The sequence below is a fragment of the Malania oleifera genome, chromosome 4 (genome assembly GCF_029873635.1).
Source record: "Malania oleifera isolate guangnan ecotype guangnan chromosome 4, ASM2987363v1, whole genome shotgun sequence".
Taxonomy (NCBI): Eukaryota; Viridiplantae; Streptophyta; class Magnoliopsida; order Santalales; family Ximeniaceae; genus Malania; species Malania oleifera.
The window spans coordinates 1172842-1189534 of record NC_080420.1 but is presented as its reverse complement, the minus strand read 5'-3'; the positions used below and the strand labels follow the sequence as shown (position 1 = coordinate 1189534).

At 35.8% G+C, this 16693-nt stretch overlaps 1 protein-coding gene across 1 annotated transcript; it reads left to right on the top strand.

Moving 5' to 3' along the window:
• Positions 1 to 1827: 1827 nt before the first annotated feature.
• Positions 1828 to 7484, top strand: LOC131154313 (farnesyl pyrophosphate synthase 1). Its single transcript, XM_058107001.1, has 12 exons — positions 1828 to 2278; positions 2855 to 2879; positions 3057 to 3172; positions 3314 to 3400; positions 3760 to 3876; positions 3973 to 4061; positions 4720 to 4771; positions 6227 to 6322; positions 6519 to 6563; positions 6674 to 6763; positions 6856 to 6927; positions 7065 to 7484. The coding sequence occupies exons 1-12, from the start codon at positions 2147 to 2149 to the stop codon at positions 7191 to 7193; spliced, it is 1050 nt and encodes a 349-aa protein (XP_057962984.1). The 5' UTR covers positions 1828 to 2146; the 3' UTR covers positions 7194 to 7484.
• The last annotated feature ends 9209 nt before the right edge of the window (positions 7485 to 16693 follow it).

The following is a 16693-nucleotide window of genomic DNA, read 5'->3' as shown; positions in this document are numbered from 1 at the left end:
AATTAGGGGATATTTTAATTCAATTAAATTATCAATTTTTGGGATTTTTTTTTAAAAAAATTAAAAAACCAAAGCAATGCATACAAGGTAAGAATTACAGATAATTATATGAATATTTTAAAAAATTTTAAAATAGTGTAATATATATATATATATATATATATATAGTACATAATAATTTTATAAATGATTTTGTATTTTAAAATTTGAATAAATCTTCATAAATTTTTATTATTATTTCTTAAAATAATAAATATAAAAAGGGGAGAGACGCAAATGTTTTCTTAAAATAAATATTAAAGTTTTTTTTTTGTGTCAATATATATATATATATATAAATATAAATTTCAGCTACAATTAAAATTGGTAACTTACATAAAGTTCAAATTTCAAATTTATTATGCAATAAATTCTTTTAATAATTTGTTTTAAAAAATGATAAATCAGGAAATAAATTTATCATTTATTATTATTATAATAATAAATCGATTTATTACTTATAAGAATTTATTTCCTGATTTATTATTATTTTTAAAAATATATTAAAAGAATTTATTTTTCAATTTATTACGCATAATAATTTATTTTCTGATTTATTATTTTTTTAAAAAATATATTAAATAATATTTTTTTATGGAAATGACACGTGGCAAATCTCGCTACTTGGAGTAGCGAGATTTGTTTAAATCTCGCTACTTCATGTAGCGAGATTACGTCAGAGTTATTAAGGGAAATATTTTTTCAGAAAAGGTATTCTTTAATATATTTGTAAAAAAAAGGGATAAAATCGGAAAAAAAACTCTAAAGTGTATTACCGTTTCATGTGGATGGTGGAGCGAGATGTGTCCTGGGTCGAGGCTGGGAGGGCTTCGAATCGGTTTAACCTTGAGTTCGAAACCTACCACTTGGGTTGCACATACGGATTTGCCTCTTGCGGTCATTAATTATGTTATTACATGTGCATTTAACTTGAGGATTTGATGTTAAAATTATTTATTGTATATTTAAAAATTTATTTTTATCAAAATAGAAAAACTTAAATATATAATATATCTATAATATACGTGAATTAATAATGTTTAACTTTTGAGCGACATTGTTAAGGATGAGACTTTAACGTGAAATATTTCAAATTTGAACATTAAGAGAGTGTGAAAATTATTTTGGGATGTCGATGAACTATCCTGTTTGTGTGGGAATATTTCAATGGTTAAAAGTTTAAATCTTTAATGCTGGAAGTTTCCTATTCCAATTTTGATAGAAAGTAAAAAAGAATAAATATTTAAAGATTGTCTCAATAAAATTTATTTCTATATGACCTGTAAATGTTGTTCGCTCACATTAATTTTTTGACAATATTGCTGAGACCTAATGTAAATCCAACATCAATCTATTTATTTCATATTATTGAAATTATAACCTAAGAGGATAGTTGGGAGTATAAACAATATTCTTATAGAATAGAATTCTCCTAAACGAATCCCGTCGTTTATGACTGATTCGAAAGGTCCACTGAATAAGAGTAAATTTAGACTTATTATATATCAATTAGACTATTAATTTTGAAGCTAATTTAAGGCTGTTTTAATAAATGACTAAAGCGAGTTTGACTTGTCTTAATATGTAAATAATTTGATTGTAAACTCAAAAGACTTATTAATTAGGTTTGTTAAGGAAGTTTGGTAATTGGACTGGAATTCAAAGTACCAAACAAATTAAAAAGTGAGTCGAGTCTAAACCCGAGCTCAAGCCTTCAAATGAGCCGGATCCAAACTGGAGACCGATCCTGAAATCTGAATCATTAATTTTTTCCCTACTGAGCCGAGTTTTAACTCCCTGAAGCTTGGCTCGGCTCCCGGCTAGTCAGGCACGGAAGTTTTCCCCTTCCCTCGCCGCGAGTTGCACGGGGTGCCGGCCAGCGGGTTGAACGGGCGATGGCAGAGTTCATAATTTGGGGAAACATCGCGCCCCTTTGTAAAGCATATCGAGTTAAAGGGGGCCCGCAGTCTCCTCCCGTCGCTGCATTTATAAAAGCCGACGGTCGCGAGTTTTGAGTCTCACATGCTCTCTCTCTTTCTCTCTTTAACGTTGCTTTCTCCCTCTCCGTCCCTGGTTCTGTGATTGTGACGCAGCGAGAGTTTGTTTCATGGCTAGCTCCAACGGGCCAACGACGGATCTGAAGGGAACCTTTCTCAGGGTATACTCTGATCTCAAGGCCGAGCTGCTTAATGATCCTGCTTTCGAGTTCACCGACGGGTCTCGCCAATGGGTTGAACGGGTACCTTGTTAATTTTTAATTTTATATATATATATATATATATATTATTTTCATTCTTAGTGTATCTTCTTTTGAGATTTAATTGTTTACTGAGTTGATGTTCTCTTCCGTGTTTTAACCATCTCCATTGCGCATCTGTTTAGAAAAAAAATTATCCTCAGCTGGCGTGTTTCTGGTTTGGGCCTTCAATTCCAATGCAGTGGATTGGATTTCTTACAAAATAAATATGCCTTAATTATTTGAGTAAATATTTATCATAGAAGTTGCTGCAACTAAGTATTTCGATAATGGTGTCAGGATTCACTATCAAGTATCTTTGTTATTATCAAATTACTACAAAAACTTTTAAAAGCCATTTTTGTGCCAAAAAAATAAAAAAAAACAAACTGTTGATGAAAAATGTATATTTTTTCTTGATTTTCTGAATAATAAGAATCTCTTCTATGTTCAGTTTTTAAGTAACATTCATGTTGTGATGTATTTATCTTCCTAATTAAGCCGTTAGTTGTTAAGATCTCCTGTCACCAAAAGCCTTCTATTGTTTTCTGATTTTTGTTGGCTCTTATATTGTTACAGATGCTGGATTATAACGTCCCCGGAGGTAAGAACTGAGCATTTATTCCGATTTTGTATCAATTTAATGTTAAGCTGAGCTTTGAAAAAAAAAATTATTTACCAACTTGTGCTAATGGTAATGGAAAAAGAAATTGGGTTAAACAAGAAATCACTATTATGTGAAGAATCAAATCTCACCAAAATGGGTTTGAATTTGTTGCAGGAAAGCTGAATCGGGGTCTCTCTGTTATTGACAGCTACAAGTATCTCAAAGAAGGAAAGGAGCTAACTGAAGATGAAATCTTCCTTGCAAGTGCTCTGGGTTGGTGTATTGAATGGGTATAGTGATGTTTTCCCCCTCTTCTCTGCTGGCTCAGAAGCTTCCGTTGTTCAGACATTGGTTGCGCTGATTGATTCATTCAGCATTTTTGTTGCTCTACCTCATATGCATGTGATGCTTATCAACAATGCTATTTGCAGCTTCAAGCATATTTTCTTGTTCTTGATGATATTATGGATAGCTCTCATACACGGCGCGGTCATCCATGTTGGTTCAGGCTGCCCCAGGTCTGTGCCTATAGTTACCATCTTCTTGTGCATGTCTCTGTGTGTGTGCATGTGATTTTTTTTCCTTTTTTTTTCATGAGTTAAATGCTAAATTGGCCACTGAGTTTTTCAAAATATTGTAAGTTGACCACGAACATACCAAACAATTATGGTTTCGGTCCAATAAATACAGTAAATTTGCATGTGAATTGCAACAGTTTAGAATGTACCATGACCACAGTAGAATCGAAGTTTCAGTGTCACCAACGTAGATCATTTTTTAAAAAGTTCAATGACCAACAGAGAAATTTTTTTTTTCCCATTTTTGTGATTGCCAGAGTTGGTGAAGCAATTAATTTGGGTTTAACTGTATGCTGTAGGTTGGTTTGATAGCGGTAAATGATGGAGTTCTACTTCGAAACCATATCCCCAGGATTATTGGAAAACACTTCAGGGGAAAGCCTTATTATGTTGATCTGCTGGATTTGTTTAATGAGGTGGTTGACTTGCATAGGCACAGATAGATTAATATTAGCTTTCAATTGCCGACTCATAATGTGCTAAAGTTGTTCATGTCATGTTCTCATATATAGGTAGAATTCCAGACAGCTTCAGGACAGATGATAGATTTGATTACCACGCTAGAAGGGGAAAAGGATCTATCCAAATATTCATTGTCACGGTGAGTGAGGAAACTACGGACCTCTTTGCAGAACAAGATGAACTGATTGCAGATCATTAGAACAATTGTAGCAAGGGAAAATGCTTTTCACACCCATTAAAATATGCATTTTGTTTTTTTAGCTAATAGTAGTATTCATTTTGTTTAAAACTGCCATACGGATATCCTGCACCTAATCTGAAGAGAAGAACATTAGCTCTTCGTGAATATTTAGGACCATCTAGTTCACAGACAAACCCATTTGTCTCAGTTATGGAGGTTGTCCCTTCCCATTCATTCTAGTAGTTGTAAAGGAGCAGTGACTGGCAGGGCCTGTTAGATGCCTTTTGTAATCAATAGGCAAAAATGGGTGTATTTTTATTGGTTTTAAGACCGTTTTGTCAGGGTGAGTGGGTATATGTAGCATCCATTGACATCTCCTCGAAACTTTTTATCCATTGACATCTCCGAGAAACTTTTAACATATATAGCATCCATTGACATCTCCTCGAAACTTTTAACATTCTCTATCCTAAAGCATTGCATATATAAGACTTGGGCTCCATTTTTTTTAAAATTAATGATTCTGATATGCTTTCTCCACTTCCATTATTTTATGCATTATGTTTTTGCATAAATACTGTTTCCAAATTTAAGAATTTGCTTGGTTTTCATGCAGTCATCGCCGCATTGTACAATACAAGACTGCCTACTACTCATTTTACCTTCCGGTAAGCAGAAATCTCATCTTCATTAAAGCTTTCACCAACTATATGATGTTTTTCCCTGTTGCAATAATTGCTTTAAAAATTATCGACTAGTGTTTTTATGTGCATGATTTGGCTTAACTTTGTTAAGCATCAGCTACTTCAAATGTGGCTAGGAAACCTTTTTTTTGGTTTCTAGTGGAGCATTTGCATTTGCATTTGACATTTGAAAGTTTATTTCTTTGTTATTGTGGAATTAAGATTATGAATCATATGATAAAATTATGGGAAATAGTAATTGAACATAAAATAAGATTAGAAACGAAGATTTTAGAAAATCAATTTGGTTTTATGCCTAACAAATCAATACTAGAAGTTATTTATCTTTTAAGAAGTTTAATGGAAAAGTTTAAGGGAAAGAAGGAGAACTTGCATATGGTTTTTATTGATCTAGAGAAAGCTCATGATAGAGTATTTAAATTGCAGACCTAGTAGAGCACTTGTGAGGTAGAGCGAGTTAGTTATGGTTACTGGCATGAAAAGGAGTAAGGGTAGGCCTAAAATTTCTTGAAATGAGGTAGTGAGAAAGAATATAATAGCCCTTAATTTAATAGAGGAAAATGCTCTCGATCAGGTGAATTGGTAGAAATGATTCATATAGTTGATCCCGCCTAGTGGGACTTAAGGCTTGTTATTTTTATTGTTTAATTCTAGAGTTTATGCACCTAGGCCTGTACTTTTTGCTATTAGATAAAATATCTTTTCTTTGCAAATTGCAATGACATCATTTTCCCTAGTAAGAATTTTTATTGCATGGATCTATAGAAGTGTACGCAATTCAATTTTGCAATGCAAAATCCATAAAATGGCAGGGTGGAAGTTAGTGCCAAGGTGGTGCCCTCCTTTTATGCTCTATTTCTAATAGTTGATTGACTGAAAGTGACATAATGAGCTTCAATTAATGTCATTTCTATTTTTAAGTTGATAATGCACTCGTTGAATAAGCAGTCCATCTTGGCTAGATGTTGAATTAATGTCAATCTTCTAAATAGGGGGAATCAAGTTTTTAAAAAATTATGAAAATTTGAAACTCTACTCAAAGACCATTCCTGAATAGGTTTCAAGAGAGAGTAATAGACCATACATTTGTGAGAAAAAGGAGCAAATGATAGAGCAACTGCTTCTATTTGGTATTTAGGAATATGCCTACCTAGCATAACCACCATTTCTAGTGTACTATGGAGCTTTAGAAAGCAAGTGATCCTACAATTATGATAAAATGGACTAACATGATGAATAGGGATGAATTCCAAATTATTACTTCATTATATTATGTTGAGCCACTAGCAAGAAGATTGAAGTTTAGTCTATCCTTTAAAATCATGTGAATAAAATGTGTCCTAAATGCATATAAAAACTAAAAAAATATCTCATAGCCTAATTTGACGAATTTCTTTTCATTTTCTATACATTGTACAGGTTGCATGTGCATTGCTCATGTCGGGTGAGAATCTGGATAACCATATTGATGTAAAGAATATTCTTGTTGAGATGGGCACGTACTTTCAAGTACAGGTAATTGTAAACTTTGCAAACGAAGACCATATAGTTTCCTATATATATATATATATATATATTTTTTTTATGAATGCAAGAAGGCATAGAGATGGTTAGATTCAATTGCTTTGGAGCTAGGTCTGATGACATAAATTCATTAGTTTGTTAGAATATATTACTTTGGTCAAAATTGATTTTGTTGTAAAATTTGTAGGATGATTATTTGGATTGCTTTGGTGATCCTGCAACGATTGGCAAGGTAAGACTTAGCGAAATGTTTATTCATATTTGACCATGGTGCATTTTGTAACATCCATCACTGATCACTCACAGGAGTTCTTACCCACTTTTTTTGTTTCCCACCATCAGATTGGGACGGATATTGAAGATTTCAAGTGCTCTTGGTTGGTAGTGAAAGCACTAGAACTTTGCAATGACGAACAAAAGAAAGTTTTATTTGTAAGAGGGGTCATATTCTTCATAATTTTTGTGCTACATTTAGGTTGCATTGGAGATGTGGTTAGATATGGTTTGCTTTAATTTTTCTCCAGGACAACTATGGGAAAGCAAACCCAGCTAATGTTGCTGAAGTGAAGGCTCTTTACAATGATCTTAATCTGCAGGTTTGTGCTTGAGTTAATTGCGGACTCTTCTCATATTGTATTTAGTTTAATATATATATGTTTTTGTGATTCTATTAAGTTAAAATGATATAGTAGTTTGTTGTTGTTGTTGTGTATTTTTTTTTTAATGACAATAGGGTGTATTTGCGGAGTATGAGAGCAAAAGCTATGAGAAACTGATAACCTCCATTGAAGCTCACCCGAGCAAGTCCGTCCAAGCTGTGTTGAAATCCTTCTTAGCGAAGATATACAGAAGGGATAAGTAGAGAATTTGAAGCATGTTGGATATAAGGGAAGAAGTTTGGAAGAAAGTTGATGTATCCATTCTTGAATTATATTGAGAGAAAAAAAAAAGTGCGGTGTCTTATTCTTCTTGTTGTTTTGCGCGCGCGTGTGTGTATGTGTGTGTTTCTTTAAGGGATGCATTCTAATTTTCCTTGTTCAATTTTTGGCCTCATCTCCTGTATGTTTAACTTATGAATGCTCTTAGGGCTCATTTGGTTGGGCAAAATAGCTATTCATTGAAATGAGATGGTATATAGTTTAAATTTTGAGAATCAAGAGAATAATTATTCTTTATATATTCTTAATTATTTCATTCAACATATAATAAGAAAGGAATCGACATCTCCATAATAAAATTTGAGAATAAATTTTCCTTATTTATTCCTTATTATGGACTCATAAAATGTTTCACAATATTATTATTATTTTTATCATAATAAATATAATTTTTTGTATAACTAACTGTAACTAACTTACTAAAATTGTTTTTGTGAATAGGCATTTCGCAAATCAAATGTAACCTTAATCTTGATTCATATTATAATGTCTATTGGGACTTAAAATTAATGTTATTTTTTATATGCGTCAATTGTACTCCATCATTTGTATGATTATGTAAAGCTCATAATTAGCCACTGTGAGAACCAACCCACAAAGTAGTTTCTCTCTGTCTCTCTCAAAATTTGTGGCTCATGTTTGTAAGAGTTATTGTAGTGGTAGGTCTCACGTAGATGACACTCTCCACGTGCGAAACATCCCTTATAAAAGAAATATGCAGCGTGTTGGCTGGGTACACGCTAAAATTATTGTTATCGTATTGTTATATGAAGTTGCTTTTTCAGTTTTCACATAGAAAATATGCAATCTTATCATTAGGTTTAAAACCTCAAGGAGATATATTCATTTACAATGTAGTGTTGATCTCACGGAAGCTCTTAGACTTGGGACAACAACCACCCTATGAAAACTTGTGCTAGTGTGCATTATTCTTGTTATTCGTGGATGCGTGGCGGAAGCACACAATCACACATGAATTAATCAATAAACAACCAATGCAATCGCTCGATGATAAAATATGCTAAAGAAACAAACACTTAGTAATGAGAAGAACGAAAGCAACAATCAAAAAACACAAGATTTACGTGGTTTGACAATTTGTCAACTTCCACGGGAGCAACAACTCTGATTTTTACTATGAACAATGTCAAACTTACATTAGGGTTACAAATCATTGATTATATGCGATATGAATTTCATGAAGTTCGTCGTAAAATCCTCCAATCTACCAAATCTACTGATCTCCCGATCTAAATTTCGTGAAGTTCATCGTAAAAAACCATCGACGGTTTGGAGTTGAGAAGTAACACTTTGCATTCTGCCTAAAACCGTTGACGATTACAGCCCAAGACGTCGACGATTTGCCCTCTTCTTGTAGCCTTCTCTATTGCTTTTGTTCCTCACTTCGCATAACTTTCTCGGTGCATGCGTTTCCACTCAAAAATATAAGTCATATCCCCAACAATCTCTACCTTGGCGAATATTCACCACTTAGGAAATCTAAAAACATGACCGCTACTCCACCCGAGATAGCAGATTGGGTCCGTCTCCCGTCTAGCATTTAGAGACGTTGATCAAATCCAAGCAATGCTTGAACTTGCCTGCTGTAACCGACTTCGTCGGCATATTAGCTGCATTGTCAGACGTATGAACCTTCTCAATAAGAAGTTCCCCTAAAGCAATCAGTTCCCTGACCTTGTGATACCGCACATCATTGTGCTTCATCCTTGCATGATACACCTGATTCTTTGTCAAGTAGATGGTATTCTGACTATCACATTGCATCTGAACTCCACCTTATTGGACACCCAACACTCTAATCAATCCTGTAAGCCACAACGCTTCCTTGGCAGCCTCGGTCATTGCCATGTACTTCGACTCAGTAGTAGACAATACTACGAGCGACTTCATCGGCTATAGGCCTCCAACAAATAGGTCATCCCGCAAGGGTAAATACGTACCGTGTGGTAGATCTCCTATCATCCAGATCTCCTGTGTAGTCAACATCCATGTACCCTACTATGGACGGATCATTCTGTTGTGCACTGAACATGATGTCATACCCGGTCGTACCCCTCAAGTACCTATGAATCCACTTCATAGCATCCCAGTATTGTTGACCCGGATTTGTGAAGAACTTGCTCACCATGCTAATAGAATGTGCCAGGTCCAGTCTCGTACACAACATGACATACATCAGACGCCCCACTGTGCTAGCATAGGGGACCTTCGACATATCACGAACATCCGTCCTTGGGCTTTGGGCAGTAGACAACCTAAAATGACACGCCAAATGCGTGGTCATCGGTTTAGCATTAGCCATGGTAAACCTCTCCAACACCTTCTCCACATAGCCACCCTGAGATAACCATAGTCTCCTTGTCACTCTGTCCCCGCAAATTTCCATGCCAAGTATCCTCTTGGCTGCACTCAAGTCTATCATGTCGAACACTTTTCCCAACAGAGTCTTCAACTGATTTACCTTGGTCTTGTCTTTACTAGCAATCAGCATATCGTCAACATACAATAGCAGAAATATGAGAGATGTAGTGACCCGAAGAATAATAGCATTTTAATAATAAAGAGGGAGAGAAAATAGATACAGAAATAGAAGGAGGCCATAGCGTTCATCGACGACATTGCATTTTGGGGATAATTTTAATTTTAGGAAACTGCCAGGACTCGTCAACGAATAGAGGGGTTTGTCGACGAGTGCAGAAGAAAATTCATCAACGAATACAGGGCTTCGTTGACAAGAAAATATTGAGAGACGGTTTTTTGCTGCTCTGAATTTCGTTGATGAATACAGGGTCTCATCGACGAATTTAATGAAAGACTTGTCAACGAGATGACATGTCTCGTCAACGAATCTGGCCCTATAAATAGCTAAAAATCGGATTTTTATTGATTTCTCACGCCGCTCTTTCTCTCCTCTCTCTCTCCTACGGATCCTCTCACTTCTCTCTTCGTTTCCGGCCCCGCCAGACGCCGGATTGACGATCCGAAGCCACCACAACGTTCTTGACGAAGTTCTCTTCAAGTTTGCTAGGATGGATCGTCGGTGGGATCGAATTGGATTTCATCCCAAATTCAGGGTAAGATCTTTTAGCCTAATTTTGGCCTTATGGTAATTATAAGAAATGATGTAAGTGATGAAATACTGATATTTAGTTATGACAAATATTATTTTCAGGGTGTTTTGTAGGAGGCCCTGCGGGTGTTAGGCTAGTATTCCATAGGAGCTTTCTAATAGTTAGGTAAGTGAAATATGCTATGTTAGGTATTTTTAAAATATTATACAGTTTATTGAATGATGAAAATTATGTATTACATTATTGTGTGGCTTTTGAATATGAATATAGTACGAATATATGTTTTACGATATTTCAGTATTCTGATTTTACGATATTTTAGTACTATGATTTTTATGAATGTCAGTACCATGATTACACGAATATCAGTATTGTGATTATGCAATTTCAGTATTATGATTATGCAGTTTCAGTGTTATGATTATACAGTTCTCAGTATTACGACATATGAATTACAGTGCAGTATGCAGTATCATGGTTAATTTAGTACTTCAGAATCATGGTAAATCAGATATATATATATATAAATATATTATATGATATCAGACCCTGTTGGACTTGCAGTTACAGAGCACGGTACCGTTGCTACAGATACTATGTTACTTTATGAGTGCAACCACCTATTTAGATAATACGTGGTAAGGTCGTTCACCTAGGCCCTTGAAGAGGTTAGGCTCCCCATCTAGATATGGGTTGAGGTGGGCAGATCGACCTATGGAGTATAGTGATTTATTCCTGGTTGGCCAGCCAGGGTAAATCCAGCCTACGGGCCGTACAACCCTGTCATGAGGGGGTAAGTCATGACACACACATAGCCATAGGGAACATTTTTAGTTATTATTACGTATGTATAGATTTGCAGAAACAGGAAACATACTTACTTATACTAGAAGTATTTTGAATAATAAACTCCAATACTGTCATGTTAAGCAATAGGGATAAGGGTGGTAAATTTTATTACTTATACCGTACTTATATATTCAGTTATACATGTTTACATGAAAACAGATTCCATGATATATAGTAGCTCATTTGCCACACACTAGTAATAACATATTTCTTCTTACTGAGCGTTGGCTCATCCTAGTGTTGAATTATTTTTCAGGTGATCCAGGTAGGCGAGCAGATTAGGCTTGCAGGTAGAGGGGCTTCAGTGGTGCTCTGTCAGCGAGTGAGTATATTTTGGGAGTGTTTATGTATAACCCTAGCTAGTTGAGGGTATTTTTGGGGAACAAATATATGTACATATTTTGGGAAACATGCAGTACTCTGGTATTATGTGATATTATATATATATGTTCAAATGATAATGCTTAGGTGGTTTATGCTTCTCGTTGCCTAGGTTTATAGTTGGGTTTGCCCCAGTATGATATCAGAGTATGTAGAGTATACAAAAAAAAAATTATATATATATATATATATATATATATAACCAATTAATTAAGCAGGTCGTTACAAGAGACCCGTGCAGAAAATTCCTCACATAGACACAACAATCGTACTTACACTTCTTGTAACCAATATAGGTGTCAAACCTGTGACTTCTTCAGTTTGCAGACTAAGTGCTTTTGTATAGGTTGGCTAAATTCTTCTGGCTATGTCATGTAAAGTAGTTCCTCTAGATCACCATAGAGGAACGTTGTCTTTACATCTATATGCTCGAGATGCATATCATATTGTGCCACCAGTCCCAAAACTATCCTGATGAAAGTGTGTCTGACGATAGGGGAGAAGATATCATCATAATCTACTCACTTCCTCTGTGAGTACCCCTTTGCTACCAAGCGAGACTTGTACTTCTCTATTTTCCTTTCTAAAACTGTTTCCTTCTTTTTGTATACCCACTTGCATCCAATCGCCCGCTTCCTAGCTGGAAGCTTCACTAAGCCACACGTTTGGTTCTTATGCAATGACTCCATTTCCTCCACCATAGAGCCTATCCAACTACTCTTCTTTTGACTATACAAGGCCTTCTGAAAGGTAGTAGGATCCCTGTTGTTGGTGATAAGTGCATAAGACACCATATCATCAAAACCGTGCCTGGGGGGTGGCTTGATGATGCGTCTAGGTTTGACTACAGCTATGCTTTAACGCGACTACTGTTCATCCGGGCTAGAACTCCTTGTGTCGTTTCCACCCCGAGTTTCTGACTCCACATGCACCGTTTGTTGATCTCTCAGGCTAGGACTCCCTGTATGTCTGTCTCGATTCTCTAACTCCACCTGAATCGCATGCTCGTTGCTACTACGATTTTCTGGAACCTATTTCTCCATTTCTTTCTAAGTACACCACAACATGGTTTTCTCATTGAAAGCCACATCCCTATTGATCACCACCTTGTTTGCAATTGGATCTCACACCTTTCTAATATCTCAAAATGATGCACCGTCTAAACTTTGCCTCAAGCTTAGATCTATCCTCATCGGGAATGTGTTCGTAGGCTGGAAACCAAAATACTTTTAGTCTAAAGTAGTCTACCTTGTCACTTGTCCACACCTCCTTAGAAACTTTCCCATTTTGTGATGCCCCTTGGTGATCTGTTTTCCAAGAAACACACCATACTAACCGCCTCAGCCCAAAAATTCATGGCGAGCCCAACATGCAACCTTAGGCACCGAGTCCTTTCAGTTAGGGTTCGGTTCATCCTTTTCGCCACACCATTTTGCTGCAGTGCCCAACATACAGTAAAATACCTCCTTATGCCATGCTACTTGCAGAACTCTCTAAAACTAGAGTTTGTGTAGTCAGTTCCATTATCTGTCTTGAGGAACTTGATCTTTCTCTTGGTCTGGTTTTTCACCTCAGCTTTCCACAATTTAAACTTGGAAAACATCTCCGACTTGTGACGCATGAAGTAAACTTAGACCTTCCGTGAGTAGTCATTGATAAAACTCGCGAAATACACATATCTCTCTCGTAATGCCACTTTCATCGGTTCTCAAATGTCCAAATGAATGTAGTATAGTACTTCCTTCGTCTTGTGCGTGGCGATCATGAATTGAACTCGATTATGCTTCTCAAGCACATAGTACTTGCAGAACTCCAACTTACATGATTTTATCCCCCTTTAGAAGATTCCTTTTGTAAAATTCCTTCATCCCACGCTCACCTATATGCCCTAGACGCATATGCCATAGAATAGTACTATTCGACTTAGACTCTACGACTGCAACTCCTCCTACAACCATGGTACCCAATAGTGTATATATATTACCCGACACTCTCTTCCCAATAGTGTATATATATTACCCGACACTCTCTTCCCCTTTATCATGGTCAAAACTCCCTTGCTCACCTTCATTACCCCACCTTCAGACTTGTAATTGAACCCGTTACAATCCAAGGTGCCTAACAAAACTAGATTCTTCCTTAACTCTAGTATGTGACTCACATCACACAGTGTCCTCACCACACCATCGTTTATCTTGATTCTGACATCTCCCATCCCGATCACTTTGCACGTAGCATTGTTCCCTATCAAAACGGAACTAGAACTAACCAATTTGTACGTAGTGAACTAGTCTTTGTTGGACATCATATGATACAAACACGCTGAGTCCAAGATCCAAGAATCTGCGAACTCATCCGACCCCGATGAAACCAAGAGTGAAGGCTTAATTGAGAGTGAAGGACTATCGAACTGCCCGATATTCATGTCAACTGCCCGATTTGACCAGTTCTATCGAACTTGTTCACATTGAACTTCATCGAAGAGACCCTAGCCATTGAGAACCAATAGCTATGATGCCACTTATTGTTCATGGATGCACAGCGGAAGCACACAATCACACACGAATTAATCAATAAACAACCAAAGCAATTACTAGATGATGAAATATACTAAAGAAGCAAACACTCAGTAATGAGAAGAATGAAAGTAACAATCAAAAGACACAATATTTACGTGGTTCGACAATTTGCCTATGTCCACGGGAGCAACAACTTTGATTTTAACTATGAACAATGTCAATCTTACATTAGGGTTACAAATCATTGATTATTAGCGAACCCTAAAAGTACAAGAACCTTAGATCCTGTCTAAACCATCTCTGTAGCAATCCCTGGAGGAAAATCCTCCAATCTACTCAATCTATTGATCTCTTTATTTGAATTTTGTGAAGTTTGCCGTTAAAAATGGTCAATGGTTTGGAGCCGAGAAGTAACACTCTGCATTCTTCCTTAAACCGTCGACGATTACAGCCCAAACTGTCGACGGTTTGCCCTCTTCCTACAGCCTTCTCTCTTACTCTTATTCCTTACTTCAAATAGCTTCCCTAGTGCATGTGTGTGACGACCTGAAAAATTTCGCTTAAAATTTTTCTGATACCACTTGTAACAACTTGAATATTTCATATTATAATAATCACTGATAAAGATATCAAAAGACCTTAAATTCAAATTACCAGAGGACTAAACTATCCCAATATCACATTAAAGATCTAAACTTTTCAAATAATGGATATCACAATAAAGATCTGAACTCATTAAAACATAAGTAAAATAATATAATTCTAAACTCAACCTTTTATCCCACCACAGCTTCACTGCACTACTCTAATCACTATTATACTCCACATGACATCTGAAAAATATTGGATAATCATGGGGTGAAACACCTCTCAGTTGGACAAAATAGATTATTATCAGTGTGTGACAACATGAGTTTTAGTGTAGTAAAAACACATCCAATAATTAACGTAAGTTTAATTGAGAAATCATGTAAAACTATACTCAGACCTATATATTTAAAAATACTTGCTTTCTTCTCAAAACATGCTCTGACTTAATAAATTTTGTTATATACGTAAATTCACATATATGCATAAAAGAACCTTCCTGAATGGATAATCATATAACATCATGTAATTAACCCCGCATGATCGGGTTGTGCGGTCCGAAGACTGGATTTAGCTGTAGCGACCCTAATTTTCTTTAACATAAAATGTAATATAATGCATAAATGGTCAACTCAAACCCGTGGGTAACGGGGACACCTATCATTCGTAGCGGAAACCTAAGTAGCAGTAAAAAATAAATTCTCAAACATCTAACCACAAGACATAATACCAGAGTTTACTATACCATCAAAATACTGTTACTATATACAACCTCCAAAAAGTCAAAATAACACTAGGATCAAATAACAAAAACTCCCGATCCTAGTTCAACGCTTACCCTTCTAGTAAGGAAGCTCTAATCACTCAACGGCGGCCCTGGCTCGCCGATCTCTCTGGATTTCCTGAAAATCATTTAATGTTTGGGGGTGAGACACTTCTCAGTAAGGGAAAATAAACTAAATACAGTTGTGTGGCAATATGAATATTTAATGCAATTATACATATACAGTATGTTCATAAATCGGGAAAACATTCATCATATCATACTGAATAATCATACATTTTCATATTTTCTAATAACTTATAACGTACATAAAACATCCATTATAACTATGATACTGAAAATATACCCAGGATGAATAGCTAACTGGTGTCATGTATTACCCCCCATGACGGGTTGTGCAGCCCGAAGGCGGGACCTAACAATGGTTGGCCAACCACTGCCGAATCAAATATGTCTGTAAGTACGATGGGCCCGCCACACCCTAGTCTAGACTGCCAGGTGGATGTCCACACTCTACTGAAAGCCACATCGACTGTCCATCTCCCATCCCGTCGTGGGATGGTTAGCACTAATCTGACGTAAATATCTGATCTACAATATAGCTACGGTACCAAGCCCTTGAACTGAACTAAACTAATATCTTGGTTGTGATCACATATAATACATGACCATATATAACATCATTATGGCCTCGTGCCGAAAATATAGTAATTACGGTCTCGTGCCGAATATAACATAATTACGGCCTCGTGCTGAATATAACATAAATTACGGCCTCATGCCGAACATAGCATAAATTATGGCCTCGTGCCGATAATATAAATACATGGCCTCGTGCTAGGATCGTTTCAGGTATATATATATATATATATATTCTGAAAATAAATCATTTATCATATATTCATCAAAATCATCACAACATCACTCATCTTTTCATAATACCTGAAAAACATGCTTTGCTCGTAAAATCTTTCATATCATAATACGTTCACATAAAATAATATTCATACCACACATGTGCTGTTAAAAGTCATACTTTATATTCTAAAATCGTGATTTTCTGGCATCTCATATATACATATACATTTTAATCATCATAGCAGTATTTTCCCAATCGTACATTTCATTCGTAATAAATAGATATAACATATGCTTTTCTGAAAATATATTTACTCATAATTAATAATAATTTGCATGGAAAATAACTGTTT

What these genes read in the sequence shown, in the direction of transcription:
- LOC131154313 (XM_058107001.1), top strand. Translation starts at nt 2,147, where the DNA reads ATGGCTAGCTCCAACGGGCCAACGACGGATCTGAAGGGAACCTTTCTC. An exon ending in CTCGCCAATGGGTTGAACGG is followed by an intron (nt 2,279 to 2,854) that starts GTACCTTGTTAA and finishes ATATTGTTACAG; the next exon opens with ATGCTGGATTATAACGTCCC. An exon ending in ACTACTCATTTTACCTTCCG is followed by an intron (nt 4,772 to 6,226) that starts GTAAGCAGAAAT and finishes TACATTGTACAG; the next exon opens with GTTGCATGTGCATTGCTCAT.